Source organism: Capricornis sumatraensis, chromosome 22, assembly GCF_032405125.1.
Source record: "Capricornis sumatraensis isolate serow.1 chromosome 22, serow.2, whole genome shotgun sequence".
Lineage (NCBI taxonomy): Eukaryota > Metazoa > Chordata > Mammalia > Artiodactyla > Bovidae > Capricornis > Capricornis sumatraensis.
In genome coordinates, this window is record NC_091090.1 from 29,759,037 (window position 1) to 29,775,946 (window position 16,910).

General features: G+C 45.5%; 1 protein-coding gene across 1 annotated transcript; it reads right to left on the reverse strand.

Moving 5' to 3' along the window:
* Nucleotides 1–9: 9 nt before the first annotated feature.
* On the reverse strand, nt 10–16,315 carry LOC138097906 (uncharacterized). The gene is made up of 2 exons (XM_068994140.1): nt 16,191–16,315; nt 10–152 (listed from the first exon to the last, which is right to left on the reverse strand). Exon 2 carries the CDS (start codon nt 127–129, stop codon nt 10–12), a length of 120 nt encoding a protein of 39 aa, XP_068850241.1. The 5' UTR covers nt 130–152; nt 16,191–16,315.
* Between the last annotated feature and the right edge of the window lie 595 nt (nt 16,316–16,910).

A 16,910-nucleotide genomic window follows, 5' to 3' on the forward strand; every position in this document is an offset into this window, starting at 1 on the left:
ACACTCATCTCAGGGCCAAGGTGGATCAGTCCTGCAGCCGCAGCCGACCTCCCCAGAGTGTAACCAGATTTTTCTATGGCAGCACCAGCACAAGGTATTCAATAGAACGTGACTATCTTCCAAATACATATTTTCCAAGATGAGTCTTCTGCCTGTAGAGAATGATAAGAGACAAGGATAAATGTTAATGGACATTTCTGAGTCTGTCTAAATCAGGAACCGGCTGTAACCCCCCAGCTCACCATCCGTTATTTGTAAATAAAGTTTTATTGGCACACAGTCATGCCCACTGCATATTATTGGCAGCTGTTTTCATGCTGCACAGCCAAGTAGCATGTGACATGGATTGTATAGTCCACAAAGCCTAAGGGACGTATTACTGTGCCCTTTACAAAAAAAAGTTTGTCCACTTCTGGTCTAAATAATGCTCTTTTCTAACTTTTTATAAAACAAGAAATAGAATTCTTGGAAAGTGATTTCACCACTGACTCAGAAATTAATCAGCTGCAATTTAATACCTTTCTGCTGACTAACCACTGTAGGCAAACACTACATGGTAACTACAGCCGATGGAAATTGCTGATCTACAAAACTCCATGCTAAATACGCTGTGTTCTGTGTAATTCAGCTACAATTAACAATGTAAACACACAAAAGCCAAGAAATGCTTAAATTAAGGTTCTCCTGATATAGAACTTACATGTGCTCCATGAACTGTTTGTGGCTAGGCAAAGATAGTATTTTAATATTTTTATTACTAGACATTCAGAAGCTGAACAAAGAACTAGTAATTTTTTTAAGGCCTGCATGCTGGGTGTGTCTCTTTTAAAGTCATTCATTTGTGTTTTTTTAAAAAGATAAGTCATTGATTTGTTCATTTATAAAACTAAGTGTCATTCAGTCTGCCTATAATGAAGAAAATGTAGTACATAACTTAAGTGATTGCAATGTCTTTAATAATAAAATGTAAATACTTAAATAAGAGTACTAAAGGCATTAAAAATACATCTGTCAAACTAATAATCTGAAAATTCAAAAGATCAGAAAAGAATGGTTAGAAGTACGTGACATTCTGCAACTAAATCCAGTCAATGCAACTTCTCCTTCCAAAAGAATTCCAATCAATAAATGTAGAAGGAAAGAGGGAATTAAGAAATTCACAATTTGTTACAGACAAGATTCGCAGATGGATGCAAATATTGGTCGATGAATGTTTGGGGAGAAACAGGGGACATAAAATCAGGTGAAATAAGTCTGAGAAAGATAAAGACTGTATGATATCACTTAAGGTGAATCAGGGAAAAGGTGTCTAGGTATTCTTTGTATTGTTCCAGCAACTGTGTAGTATGTTTGAATTATTATAGACTAAAAGTTGAAAAAAATTCTCAAAATGGTAGAGGAATGAAATCTTTAAAAAGATAATATGTATCTTAAGCATTTTTTTGGCCTAAAATATTTTAATGTAGATTTACTTAATAAAACCTAATATGAACTTGTTCGTAAGACAGAACACATCATACGTCATGGCTTCTCCACGTCACGATTAGTACACTATGGACTATTTTGGATTCAAGCTGTGTCTCAACATAGACACAACATTTGCGCCACAACATAAGCAATTTGGGGCTCTGTATTTTTCCTTCTTGTTTATATTTATCTCCATCTATTTTTTATATGGGGTTTCCCAGGTGGCTCAGGGGTAAAGAGTCTGCCTGTCAAAGCAGGAGACACACGAGATTCTAGTTCAGTCCCTGGGTTGGGAAGATCCACTGGAGAAGGGAATGGCAACCCACTCCAGTATTGTTGCCTGACTGGCAGGCTACACACGGGGTCACAAAGAGTCAGATATGACTTAGAGACTAGACAACATTTTTGATATGACAATACGGTTTTTGCATTATTCATAATTTCATTTTCCAAATTAAAATTCCCAAACCATTGTTGTATGTCATCTTCCTTAAAAAAAAAAAATCACTGGAACTTTGATCTGTCACAAATCAGCTAACTAATAAATTACATGCTTTTTTTTTTTAAAGTAGCCTTTGACCTAGAACAGTGGGAAACCATTTTTTTAACAAGAAAATAATATGATCAGATTTGCACTTAGTAATCCAGTTAGTTAGAATATTCTTCTTAATGTCCAACTTAAACTTGACTATTCCAATTTCTTCATGCTGCATTTTTTGTGGACATAAAAAAAAAACTGTCATGAAAATGTGTATGATCATCAAATTAGTAATCAGATGTGTACCTCTCAACCTCCTCTTGCTGTAATTACACAACCTTTCCTCATAGGACCCATTTTTCCACTCCTTTAATTATCTTTGGCATTCATCTCTGAATCCTCACACATTTTCCATCTCCTTGATGAACTATGGTGACCAAAATTTAATAACGATCTACATTCCAGTAGCATGTGGGCTTTCCCGTTTTTGGGGGGTGGGGGGACAATGGGCATTATACTATAATAATAATAATTCATATATATTATTAATCATAGAAGCCTTTCTTTGATAGTTACTTCCTCATCGACTAAAATTGTATAATTGGGAAAATGTCTTCCTAGATTACCATTGAGAAAGCTCTCTGGAAAAAATTGAGAGCTTTATCAAAATCATGATAGAGTGGGTCATTCATTCAGTATACAGTTCCCCTATGATTCCTCCTTGCTACCATCAGTCACATTATCATAGAACAAAACTCAATTACTCTGGCAAGATTTGACCCTCAACACACCATAGCATTTGCTTTTTAATTTTATTTCGAGTAATCACATACTGTTGTAAAATGGATCCTACTAGAGTCTCTTCAGGCACTGAAGTCAGGTTGACAGAGTCTAATTTTATTCATACCGAGATGTCAAGCACTATGCAAGGCTTCTAGGGTACATTATGGATAAGGGAAGGTCCTTCCTTTAAATGACTCACAACTGTCACGTACGTGGAAGTTGCCGGAAACACTGTGAGCCCGCAGTAGAGAGAGCAGCCAATTCTTGGGAGGAGGGAGAGACCTGACAACCCTTCAGAGCAAAAGCAGTATTGAGGTTTGAAGAATGAGGGAAGTTTTATTATACAGAAGAGAGAGAAAGGAATTACAGATGGAAAAAAAAAACTCTGCCAAACGTTAGTATGCTCACAAGGCGGCAAATGCCTAGTCGTTCCTACCCTGTGTAAACTGTAGAATCACTTGGGAAATTTTTAACAGATATTGATGCCCAAGTCCCATTTCTAAGAGAAGGTCAAGGGTAGGGGCTGAGTTCTGGTAGTTTAGAAAGCCCTCCAGGGGATTCCAATGTGCAACCCAACTGTGAAGTACAAGGCTAGGGCATAAAAGCCACGGAGGGCAGTAAGGAAATGCAGGCTACTTTGAGTGGGGTCTAGTTGTAAAAAGGTGTATTTGTCATGCAGGAATTTGGTCTTTACCCTGCACAGGGGAACTCTCTGGGGGTTTTTAAGCAGGGAAATCACATGAGGAAGATCCCCCCTTGACTATTCAAACTGATGTTAGAATAGAGAGACTTGAGGCAGGCAGACAAGTTTGAGAGTACTGCAATAGTTAGGTGAACTATGTGGAAGGTCTGAACAAAGGTACTGGACAGGATGAAAGTTAGAGTAGGAGATACTATGGGATCTATTTTCTATGGTGTTGAATTTGAAGTGTGCACAAAACCTCTCATTGGAGATGCTCTTAGGCTGTTCTATTTTTTTTCCCCCAAAGATAGTGTATTACTGGAGTTCTTAGGAGGACAGCATTCAGACAAGGCTAATATATTGCAAAACTCTGGGGTATCATAGAGCACTACATGAATAGTGTCCACTGGAGTTTTGCAACATGGCAGCCGTGGATCCAGAATAAGGGACATGTGACAGTCTCAACATACACCTGAATTACTGTTCAACTCTGGGTGACAAACTTCAAGAAAGATATTAAAGAACATGCTAAGGGTCTAAATGAAAGCATAAGAGTAGCTGAAAAAACAACAGAATACAGAAGAAAAGGAGACTTAGGCAGCCATGTTGATTATTTCAAGTATACAGAGGGGTACTGGAGAGACGGATTAGTTGCATTACATATGAATCCAGAGGACAGAACCATGACAGCTATCTGAGTTGTCTATGCTCTAGTAAATTATTTCCTATCCTAAAAAAAAAAAGAAGTGGCATAATGCAAATTAACATTAGACAAAAAGTATCACTTGACCACAGTCAATTCTGAACATAACCTAGCAAGAAGTGGTTAATGACATTTGAGATCAGTATTGTTCAGCTGTTCATCATTTTTGTGGTGGCCTGAATGTAATGGCTCACGTTATGCTCTGAAAGGAAACGATAAAAACTCACTGCCGCTCTGGGAAAGCAACAGGGTGATGGGCAACACTCTAGGAGAAAGAAGGACCGTGTGAGGTGCCAGCGCCCGACAGCCATGCTCCTCTTGCTGCTTAATTTATAGAGCTCTGATTTTATTCAAGATTCAGTTTAATCAGGGATGGCAGCCACCTACTACAGCCTCAAGGCATGAACTAGGATCAGTCGAAGCCAAGCCAAGCAATTCTGCTTGCTACTGAATGCTGTTTAGGAGTGGGACAATGGGAAGGGAAAAGTGAGCTGGCGAGGGAAGAGAAAGTCTTCTGAGGGGGAATCTACTCCCTGATATTCACAGCTGGGGCTTCCCTGGTGGCTCAGCGGTAAAGAATCTGCTTTAGAACCGGGTTTGATCCCTGGGTCAGGAAGATCCCCTGGAGGAGGGCATGGCAACCCACTCCAGTATTCTTGCCTGGAGAATCCCGATGGACAGAGGAGCCTGGCGGGTTACAGTCCACGGGGTCGCACAGAGTTGGACACGACTGAAGTGACTAAGCAGCAGCAGCAGAGACAGTTGACCAAGAGGTTGCCCTGTGTTTCTGCCTTGAACATGGTTGTATAAAGCTGTGATGTTTAGAGCTGAGACAGTCTTCTGGTGACGATGAGATGCCAGCTCTCAAGATGAGAATCCCAACTGCTGAGGATGGATGCAAAGAAAGAAAGCTGAGTCCTGGACGACACCACTGGGCTGCTGCATGATCCCTGAAAATATCTGCTTTACATTTCTTGTTCTATGACCTAATCAAGTCTTGGTGCTGAAGCCACCATCAGGTATTCCATCAAGGACAAATGAAAGCATTCCTGTGGAACGCGTACAGTGACTGGGGCATGGCAGCTGGGGTAAGTTCCTGGCGGGGTGGAGACGACCACGGTGCTACAGCTGCACAAGGAAGAAGTCACCACGTGGACCACTGGCCAGGAACCTCAAGGAAGGCTCAGGGCCACTGATTTCTAAATAATGGCTCATTTCTCTTGTCAAGGACATGTCAGTTACTGATCCTTGCATGACTGACAAAAACCAATTTTTAAAAATTTTCCTTATCAATGATGTTTCCCACAGCGGCTGTTCACAAATTACCATAAATTTGGTGACTTAAAACATCAGAAATGTATTCTCTCATGTTTCTGGAGGCCAAAGCCTGCAACCATGATCACTGGACTGAGGTCAAGGTATTGGAACTTTCTCCAGAGGCTCAAGGAGGAATTCATTCGTTGTCTCTTCCAGCAACTGGCAGCTGCCGGTGCTCCTCGGCGCACGGCCACATCACCCCAATCCCTGCCTCTGTGGCCACACTACCCTCACTCTCTGTGTCAAATCTCCCTCTGCTTCTCTCTTATGAAGACTGCTGCTGCTGCTGCTGAGTCACCTCAGTCATGTTCGACTCTGTGCGACCCCATAGACGGCAGCCCACCAGGCTCCCCCGTCCCTGGGATTCTCCAGGCAAGAACACTGGAGTGGGTTGCCATTTCCTTCTCCAATGCATGCAAGTGAAAAGTGAAAGTGAAGTCGCTCAGTTGCGTCCGACCCTCAGCGAATCCCATGGGCTGCAGCCTGACAGGTCCTCCGCCCATGGGATTTTCCAGGCAAGAATACTGGAGTGGGGTGCCATTTCCTTCTCCAATGCATGAAAGTGAAAAGCGAAAGTGAAGTCGCTCAGTCGTGTCCGACCCTCAGCGAATCCCATGGACTGCAGCCTGACAGGTCCTCCGTCCCTGGGATTTTCCACAGAAGAGTGCTGGAGTGGGGCGCCATTGCCCTCTCCGCTTATGAAGACTAGTGTTTGCATTTAGGGCTCACTCTGATAGGGCTTCTTCGGTGGCTCAGTGGTAACGAATCTGCCTGCCAGTGCAGGAGACACAGGAGAGGCAGGTTCGATCCCTGGGTCAGGAAGGTTCCCTGGAGGAGGGCTTGGCAACCCGCTCCACAGTATTTTTGCCTGGAGAATCCCACAGTCAGAGGAGCCTGGTGGGCTACAGTCCATAGGGTCGCAGAGTCGGACATGACTGAAGCGACTAAGCACACACACTCACCCACTCAGATAACCGAGGTTTATCTCCCCATCTCAAATAATTTAATCACATCTACAAATAAGCCAAAAGGTTGGTAATAATAATTCTAGAACTTACTATATACACAGTAGTATGATAAGTGCTTTTATATATTATTCAGTCCTCACAATGGTGGCAGGTAGGTACTATTATTATTGCCCTATTTTACAGATAAGGAACCGGAGACACAGCTACTTGTTCAAGGTTATGCAACTAATCAGCGATGGCATTGAGACAGGAACCCAGGCCGACTGCACCAAACCCAAGGGAGCGATTGCAAAAGATCCAAAGGTCATGAAATCTTTTGAAGATCTGAAAACGAGAGGAATTAAAAGGAGTACTTTGTAGCTCAAAGTTCAAATACGGAAACCAATGATGTGGCCATGCTCCAGTTGGCCTCATTCTACAATCAAGCTTCAGCGGACCCAGCGGGGATCTTGCCAGCACCCACTGCTTATAGCAGAAGTGACTGATTGTGGACAAAGAGGGACTGAGTTCCAGTTTCCACTCGGCTCAGACCCCCTGTGCCTCAGAGCATCTCTCGGTCCTCGGGTTAATTTCCGTGAAGTTAGGAAGAGAGACTTGATGAAGTGAGGCTGTTTCCTGCTCTAATGCTCTGTGGTCCTGTGACTCTCTGGGTCAGGAATCAAGCTAGCACTTGACTAGGGGGAAAAAAAAAGGATCGACATTTCCACCTTTCCAATCACACGCACAAAAAGCTAGCGAAGGGCAGATGATTCCCCAGAGGAAACCCATGTCATCTCCCGTCCAGAGCAGGACAAGAGTCCCACTGCCTCAGACAGACCCCAAAGCTCCGAATCTACTCCTTCTCCCCCTCCGAGTCCTGAGACTCCTGTCATATGCTACGACGTGAATGAACTTTGAGATGTTTGTGCTCAGTAGCTCAGTTATGTCTGACTCTTTGCGACCCCATGGACTGTAGCCTGCCAGGGTCCTCTGTCCATGGGATTCTCCAGGCAAGAATGCTGCAGTGGATTGCCATTTCCTTCTCCAGAGGATCTTCCCGACCCAGGGATCGAACCCACGTCTACTGAGTCTTCTGCATTACAGGTGGACTGTTTACATCACCTCCTCAGGGCCTCCTGTCCCAGCCCACACAGACACAGCCAACAGCTCCACAAGAGGTCACAGCACCCTGCCCCCCACGTCCTCAGTGGTCAGTAACACACAACCCCACCCCAGACACTCACCATACTTCCTTCATCTCTGTTCTCACACCTCCTGATTTGCTTTCACCAGCAGGTTCTCATGGTTTGAATGGTCAGAATATGAATTTCAGTTGTTGCTAGGTATGTCTTATACCACCCTTGATAAGTACCTCAAAACACAGTGCTTCTATTTCTTCATGTGCAAAGTCATGGCAACCAGAGGGTCTGCCCTGAGCAGAAATGTTCTGAAGTTCTGAGACAGGAGCATAGTAATTACTGCAGAAAGATTGGAGAAGGCAATGGCAACCCACTCCAGTGCTCTTGCCTGGAAAATCCCATGGGTGAAGGACCCTGGTGGGCTGCAGTCCATGGGGTCGCAAAGAGTCGGGCACGACTGAGCGACTTCACTTTCGCTTTTCACTTTCATGCATTGGAGAAGGAAATGGCAACCCACTCCAGTATTCTTGCTTGGAGAATCCCAGAGATGGGGGGGCCTGGTGAGTTGCAATCTATGGGGTCGCACAGAGTTGGACACGACTGAAGTGACTTAGCAGCAGTAGCAGCAGAAAGATTAAAGTAGGCAGGCTGCCTGAGACCTCCCATCACAGTGCTGGAATTACTGGGTCACAGAGAATCACAGCAAAGCCCCTGCAGGGTAATCAGATCAGGCCTGTGGCCTCTGGGCTAGGCTGTACCCAACTCACAGAGTGACACAGCTATATTTTGATTTCAAAGGGTTCCAGTCAAACTTTGAAATGAATGCTATGGATTTGGGGGCTACGTGACTTTGGGGAAACCTCCCTGCAGTCTGTCCCAATTGCCCCTCACCCCCGGTTCCATCCTCAGAGGGACACTCCATCTGCTCATGGCCAGCAGTGCATGCCGGGTGCCCTGCTCATCCAAAGCCTGGGACAGCGTCTGGACACAGGGTAGTCCACTCTTTAATTTTGAAAACTTGAGAACCACTGAGTAAATGACACAATTACTCATTTTTTAAAGATAGGAGGCAGCAAACTGTGTGCACAAGTGGGCATCTCTGGAAATTGCAGTTTACCAGCCCCTCTTCCCCCATTCAGACTTGTATGGCATGCTTTTCTCTCTGAGCCTTGATTGTTTTCCACTGAAAAGATGCCACTGCTTTCACCTGTCCTCACAGGAAAACTGGATCATGTGCAAAATAACTCAAGGGCCCTTCTCCTGGAACTCTGAGTTCCGTTTTACCTCAAGTGGCATGAAGTCTAGGTTCACACGAGTCCTAACTTTACAAGAGTAAAGTTAATACTGTTACATTTCTTTTAAAAGGGTACTAAAAGTAGTACATCTATTTCTTTTTTTTTTCCCCCGGGACCTAATTCTGCTCCCCATATATATTTCAGCAAAAATGTCCTTTGGGTATTTTGCCTCTTGGACTAGTGCTTTTTTCTGCACTGGGGGCAGCAGCTACAAGGCCAAAAGTGGGTCTTGCTGTGCCATTTCTGTGCCAAGGAGCATATCAGAGATGCTTCCGGGTACTGTCTTGAGCCTCCCTGGTGGCTCAGTGGTAAAGAATCCACCTACAGTGCAGGAGATGCGGGTTCGATCTCTGGGTTGGGAAGATCCCCTGGAGAAGGAAATGGGAACCTGCTCCAGTATTCTTGCCTGGAAAAATCCCATGGCCAGAGAAGCTTTGTGGGCTACAGTCCATGAGGTCGCAGAAGTCAGACACGATTGAGCGCCCAATCATGCACGCACTGCCTTTAACTGGAAGGATGGAAGAAGAAAACCGTTACCTGGGTTGCCCTCTGCTGTTCCACAGAGGCTGTTTCATACCCTGACCTGCCTTTCCTCCTTCAACCTGAACTCCTGAGAGAACTCACACACCAGGTCTTGGGTCCCAGGAGAAAGTTCTAGAACCTTCTATCACTTCTCCTGTAAAGGGCCAGATGCCTTGATCCCAAAGGAAAGTCTTCCACTGCTTGTAGATTCTTTCTAGATTAGGACCCATAGAAGCTCCAATACTTTGGTCACCGGATGCAAAGAGTCAACTCACTGGAAAAGACCCTGATGCTGGGAAAGATTGAAGGCAAAAGGAGAAGAGGGCGACAGAGGATTGGATGGTTGTTTGGCATCACCTACTCAATGGACATGAAACTAAGCAAACTCTGGAAGACAGTGAAAGAAAAAGGAGCTTGGTGTGATGCAGTCCATAGGGTTGCAAAGAGTCGGACATGACTTAGCAACTGAACAACAACAGGAACCTTCATTCTATGTAGGTTGTGGGCTGTGAAGAACCAAAGAGAAAGGAAATATTGAAGACCCAGAGGAAGAATAACTTGCCCCTGACTAACGGGAAATTGTGTATGAGCCCGGGTGACAGTCTCCCAGCTTCATGGAGGCGGTAGTCGTGGTCTGGGCCTTAGCTGCTCACGTGTTGACCACCCTCTGTTCTAAGGGTGGGCAAGAGAGGTTGAGGTGAAGATGAGGGAGGGAGTCATAACATGTCTCATATTCAAGCTCTACTCAAATATCACTGCACGTTTAAATCATAGCAGAGCTCATGCAACATTAAGATGCTTCACAATCATGCATAATAACAAAACAAATCAATGACACGTGTTAAGGAAGAAAATGCTTAACATAAAAATAAAACAGAGCAGTGGTCCACAAATGTTTTCTGTGAAGGGCCAGTAAACACGTTGGGCTGTAAGGGTGACATGTCTCTGTCACAACTACTCAAGTCCTCTGCTGTAGCACAAAAGCCATCACAGATGACACGCAAACCAATGGGCATGGCTGCATCCAGCACAAGTCTGTTTTCAAAAACAGGCGGCAGGCAGGACATGCAGGGCATGGTGTGCGGACCCTTTAAACACAGGGAAACCCTGCAAGGAGGCAGAGGCACTTGAGCCTTTTCTGCATAACCCGCGTTTACCCGAGTCACAGGGTTACATATTTAGACTGTGTGTATCTTGGGAATATAAGCTCCCTAAGGGCAGAGGTTTTGTTCCTTTCACAACTGTATTCCTAGCACCCAGATAGATACCTGGCATCCAGTTGGCCTGAATAGGTGCTCATAATAAAGATGTGTTGAATGGATTAATGAATGAATGAGTAACTTGCGGGTCTGTAAAGGGTCATTCTGACTGTTGTAAATTTGGGGGCGCTAGTGGTTTCCCTGGTGGCTCAGATGGTAAAGAATCTGCCTGCAATGTGGGAGACCTGGTTTGATCCTTGGGTTGGGAAGATCCCCTGGAGGACAGCATGGCAACCCACTCCAGTATTCTTGCCTGGAAAATCCCCATAGACAGATGAACCTGGAGGGGTACAATCCATGAGGTCGCAAAGAGTCGGACACAATGACTGACCAATCACAGGTCACAGTGGTAAAGAACCCTCCAGCCCCTGCAGGAGACGTAAGAGTTGCGGGTTCAATCCCCGGGTCAGGAAGATTCCCCTGGAGGAGGAAATGGCAACCCACTCCAGTATTCTTGCCTGGAGAATCCTATGGACAGAGGAGCCTGGTGGGCTACAGTCCATAAAAGTCTCGAAAAGCTGGCTCTCAAAGAGTTGGACACGACTGAAGCGACTTAACACAATTTTCCTATACCATCAACCCCACTTCTGCTGCCATCCCTCATATATAATTTGCAAAACTGAACAGCTCTGTAGAGACCAGGGCATAAAAACTATGAATCCTTCTCAAAAGTTTCACAACAATTTAGGAAAACATGTGCTTTTTAACAGCCAAGGTAATATGTATGTATATATGGCTTACTTTTTCCTCACTCTTGTGAGTTAAATCGATCATTAATAAATTCACTTTCAAAGCAAAGGGTGTCCAGGAGGACACCTGGACACTGTTTCCATAGGCGATTAAAAATGCCTACTTCCTCTTTTGTAAAAAGTATAGGAAGGCTGCTGCTGCTGCTAAGTCACGTCAGTCATGTCCGACTCTGTGCAACTCCATGGACTGAGGCCTACCAGGGTCCTCCATCCATGGGATTTCCCAAGGAAGAGTACTGGAGTGGGTTGCCATTGCCTTCTCCGATAGGAAGGCTGCTGCTGCTACTGCTGAAAAGTCAATTCAGTAGTGTCCAACTCTGTGTGACCCCATAGACGGCAGCCCACCAGGCTCCCCTGTCCTTGGGATTCTCCAGGCAAGAATACTGGAGTGGGTTGCCATTTCCTTCTCCAATACATGAAAGTGAAAAGTGAAAGTGAAGTCGCTCAGTCGTGTCCAATCCTCAGTGACCCCATGGACTGCAGCCTTCCAGACTCCTTTGTCCATGGGATTTTCCAGGCAAGAGTACTGGAGTGGGTTGCCATTGCCTTCTCCAGATAGGAAGGCTACTAACCCTGAAATGACATACAAAAAAAGTGACAGCTCCCCAAAGATGTGTTTTTTTCAGACTCTGAGTTGGCTTCACAAGTCAGCGCTCCCAGGATCTGAAGCCAACTGCACACATGAGTTCAAACCCAGGCACCCTTTCTATGAAAGTTTCAACTTTCAAAGCATAGTGAGCCAGGTACTTAATGCGCAAGGATGCTTGTTTTCTTTCAAGGAATCAAGAAAGGAAGCTCTCTGCTTGGACTGAGAATTTCCCTTGGGTTCTAGTAAGCAGCAGAATTTTCCTAGCATTGGACAGCACCTCACAAAGAGCAGAGACAGTGAGTGTGAATTTTTCATCAGCCTCGGTTACCATCTCGAAAGGACTCTCTGCTGCAACTTCTACTTCTTGGCTACCGGTAAAGGTGTTTCTGATTTCTACCTGCCATAACACTTAGCATTTCAATGTAATTTGCCCCTGAAATTGATTTGCTTCAGTAAATTGTTTTCACCAGGTAATTTTCTCAAACACTCTGCACACATAAAGATGTTAAAACTGTTTCAAGGTAAGCACAGTCAGTCTAGGACCCAGTTACACTGTGTAAGTCACCTGGCACACATCTCTGTAAATTTTCCCAGTCACCCACAGAAACCATAAGCACTGAGGTCCCCAGATAGGAGGTTTCTGATGCTCTAGTTACAGGCCTTTCTCAGAAGGCCATGGTCATCCAAGAGAGCTGATGAAACAATTTATGGTTAAGTAAGACCCTATCCACAGGCTGACAGATCAACATGCACAGAAAGGTCACTGTGCCCAAAATTCTGCCCAGAAACCGCTAGGCAACTCGCCCTTCCATAAATACACACACTCACACATACCCCCACGATCAGAAAGACAGAAACGCTATGTACAACTCCAACTCAGCAAGATCTTGCAAAATGAAATGGAGGAGCTTGCTGCAAAGAAGCAGTGAAAAAGAAGAAAAAAATTTAAAGGCGTCCTTGTTCCTGGCAAGGTTCACATGGAAAAACAGCAGCAGATCCCAGAAACAGAGCTGTAGCCAGGAATAACCTAAGCTCAAGCCATTTTAAGTAAGGGCAGGATAACACTTACTAAGGATTCTACATGGTTGTCATCATCTAGGCCTCCAAGCCGAGCCATGACTTGACTCCAAGTCAGTCGATAAACATCTACCAAATACCTGCTACCTGTTCAGGGCTCTTCGAGTCACTGTGGAGGGATGAGCAGATTTTTTGTCAGGTGTGTTCCAGGCACTGTTCAGATACCTAGACCATCTCCACACTGCAGCTAGATGGGGAGGCATCTCCCCTATCTTACATACGACAACTGGCTTCCCAGGTAGCTCAGTGATACAGAATCTGCCTGCCAAAGCAGGAGATGCAGGAGACCCGGGTTTGATCCCTGTGTCCAAAAGATCCCCTGGAGGAGGAAATGGCAACCTGCTCCTGTATTCTTGCCAGGAAAATCCCAGGAACAGGGGAGCCTGGAGGGCTACAGCCCATGGAGACACCAAGAGTCCAACACAACTTAGCAATTGAGCATGAACATCCAACCCAATACTTGAAGAATCCATAAGGCCACATGAGTACAGAGGATGAGCCCCAATCTCAATTTTGCTTGAGTTCAAAGCCCACAACCCCACCTTACCATGCAGAAAAATACCACTCCAACCCTAACGAGACTTTCCTGGTGGCTCAGATGGTAAAGCATCTGCCTACGTGGGAGACCTGGATTCGATCCCTGGGTCGGGAAGATCCTCTGGAGAAAGAAATGGCAACCCACTCCAGTATTCTTGCCTGGAAAATCCCATGGACGGAGGAGCCTGATAGGCTACAGTCCATGGGGTCACAAAGAGTCAGACACGATGGAGTGACTAAACTAAAACTAACCCTAAAGAGGCTTAAAATAACCTAAATCAATTAGAGATCAATACAGTCAAAATAACGAAGGCCTAACAAACAAACATCTGGAAACTTGCTAGAGAAATGAACAGAGAAGATGTTATAAAAGAAGTGAGGACTTAGGTTCTTTCCCCGAAGAAGGGTAAGATTTGCACAGGAGAGAGGGGAGAAGTGTGGGGGTTTCTAGGTCAGTGATCTGAGCAGGGACCACCCTGGCTGCCTTTAGTAGAACAGGCCAGTAAGAAGACTATGCCCACAGAGTGCAAAGATGTATGCTGACCTGAAAATCAGACTTAGATGGGAAGGGTGAGGCCTGGTTATGAAAGGGTTCAAAAAATCAGGCAAATTATTTTAGACTTGGGATTGTTGAGAAGGGAGAGAACCTGAGGGTTGCAAGGCAAGGAGAGACATGAGGAAGTGATAGTTTTAAGAGACTAGATGGACAAGAAGCTGAAGAGACCAGAAAGGGGGTGGTGTGTCTCATTCATTGATTCATTCACTCATTTATCCATCCACCCACCTATCCATCCACTCACTCAGCAAACATTTACTGAGGACTTACTTAGAGCTGGGCTTCCCTTGTGGCTCCACTGCCTGCAATGTGGGAGACCTGGGTTCAATCCCTGGGTTGGGAAGATCCTGTGGAGAAGGGAAAGGCTACCCACTCCAGTATTCTGGCCTGGAAAATTCCATGGTCCATGGGGTTGCAAAGAGTCAAGCGACTCTTACTTTTACTTTACTGAGCCAGCTAGGGAGGCTGCCTCCATCTGCTGGGGAGGAAGGGTGAGGCTCTGGATTAGAATATGGAGGAAGGGTTCTATATAAACCACAGGTCAAAGGTCTTGATGACTCATTGATAGGATGAAGGAAATGAAGGAAAAGATGGCTAAAGATAATTCCAAACGTTCAAGACTGACAGGATTTCCATCATTACTAGGAACCTCAAAAAACAACGAGAAGAAAGCAATGGGAATAGAAAAAAGAGCTTTGATGATGTGAAACAGTCAACAAATAAAACCCCCAAAGGCTGGTTTTTTTAGCTTCTTTACACACAGTCTATAGGTAAGAAGTCTCAGTGAGAAAAATCATTTCTCTGTGACTAAATATTGAGTTCCCTTGGCTAGGACAGACCTCTGCCCACTCAGACAGGCTCCATCAACCCTCCAACACATCCTTCCATCATCTGAAATTAAACTGGTCTCACTTAGAAATGTGGCTGCCCATTCCTGCCCTGGCACTAGTTTTAACTTTGGAGAAGGGGACAAGGCAAAATGGACAGGCAGGGTCACTGTAGAGGGCTGGACCTTAGGGAGCAAGCAGTGGTATATTATTTTAAATAAAGAATCCCAACACGGCTCTTATTTCTACACCCACAATTACTTGTTCTCAAACAGACAGGAAGGCCAAATTCTTTACCAAATTGCAGTGCTTTGTTCAGAAACTATTTCAAATGTGCATATTTATGAATACATTAACTTCCAGCACAGCTAACATATGGTTCAGGCACAAATTCTTCTTAATAATTTATATGTTAACTACACAAATTTAAAACTCGGTTTAATTTTATATTCGGCAATAGTACAATTCACTTTGGAGGCACATCCTGAAAACCCACTCACTGGAAAATGTGAGAAATGAAAACTATAGCTATCAAACTGTACAAAAAGTGCTCCAGGCTAAAATAAAAAACACAAGTGCCAATACCTTAGAGAAATCTAGCCCTGGATGCAAAATTCAGGGTGATATTTTCTCTCTATAATCCAGCTTCAGCAAGAGCAGTTCTTTATTTAGTTATAAGTGGAAACGAATACTCTTTTCCGAAAAATAAGGCATTCAGCTACTTTTTTATTTAAAAGTAAAAGCCCTCAATGCTACTGTCAAACTTTAAAAGGTGCATTTCAAAAGAAACGGCGGTTCTGAAAAATCCTTCAACATCTCTCTCATAAACATCTACTCAGATTAGTAAGAAAGAAATCAGAGCAGAAAGAAACCCAGTGAAAAATGGTTGCACAGAAATATGTGAAGATTTGCTCAGATCCCTTGCGGGACAGCCAAAGGCCTAGTCGGGTAAATTCCAAAAGCAAGTCCCTCCACCTTCTACTAAAGGGGCTTCAAATCCGGCCGGGATCTCTCCCCTCCTTTAACGCTAAAAGGTAAACACCCAGCAAAATCTTCCAGACTCGGAGGAAATGGGAGTTTTTCTACCAAGAAGGAGAGACCCACAGGACCGCGGAGAAAAACTACAACCCGAGAGCCTCCCTCTCGCCCTCCATTCCCTCGTGGGGCCACCGCAGGGGGTGGGGTGGGGACCCTCGCGGCTCGGGTCCATCACCCCAGTGACAGGTCACCCGGCGGAAGCCCCTCATCCCCGACCCCACTTACCGGCGCCGCGGCACAGGCGAGGGCCCGCCCCTGCGGGGAGCGCGGTTCCTCGGAGGGGCAGGCGCGGGGCCGGCCGGGGAGCTGAAGCCTGTCAGGGCGACCCCCGCTAGGACGGGCCGAGGGGTCCGCGCAGAGACGCCCGGGGGCGCCGGCGAGGGGCGCGGGCCGCCCGGCGCATGGTGAGCAGCGGGGATCCGGCCGCTCTCCAGCCTCCGGCAGGAAAACAAACAAAAGGCTGAGAGGCTTGTGGTGGGGACGACCGGTCGCTTTCCCTGGGAAAAGTTACCCTGCAGCTCCCCTCGCTGGCCCCGCGCGTCCCTGCACCGCGGCCGGACCGCCTGGGGCGCCGAGCCGCCCGCTCCGCTCTCCACCCGGGCCCGCGGTAGCCCAGGGGCCCTGTGTCCCGCCCACCGCCGAGGAGCTCTCCAGCTCCACACGGCCGCCTAGGGCATCAGGATGGAGAGATGCAGGCCGAGGATGCACGTTTAGACATCCCATTACAGATGATCATGGTGGACACGCTTTCCTGGCTTTAAATAACATATCTGTAATGCCACCGAAACGTGGTTAAAGATGGCAAATGGCATCATACTTAACCATAATAAAAAATATTTAAAATAAAAACCAGACTGCGTGTTAGCATCCATTGGAACTTCAAGAGTTTTTATGTTGTGAGCAACTTTAGTTTGGAAAACTGGATTGTTACTCAGGTGGAAAACA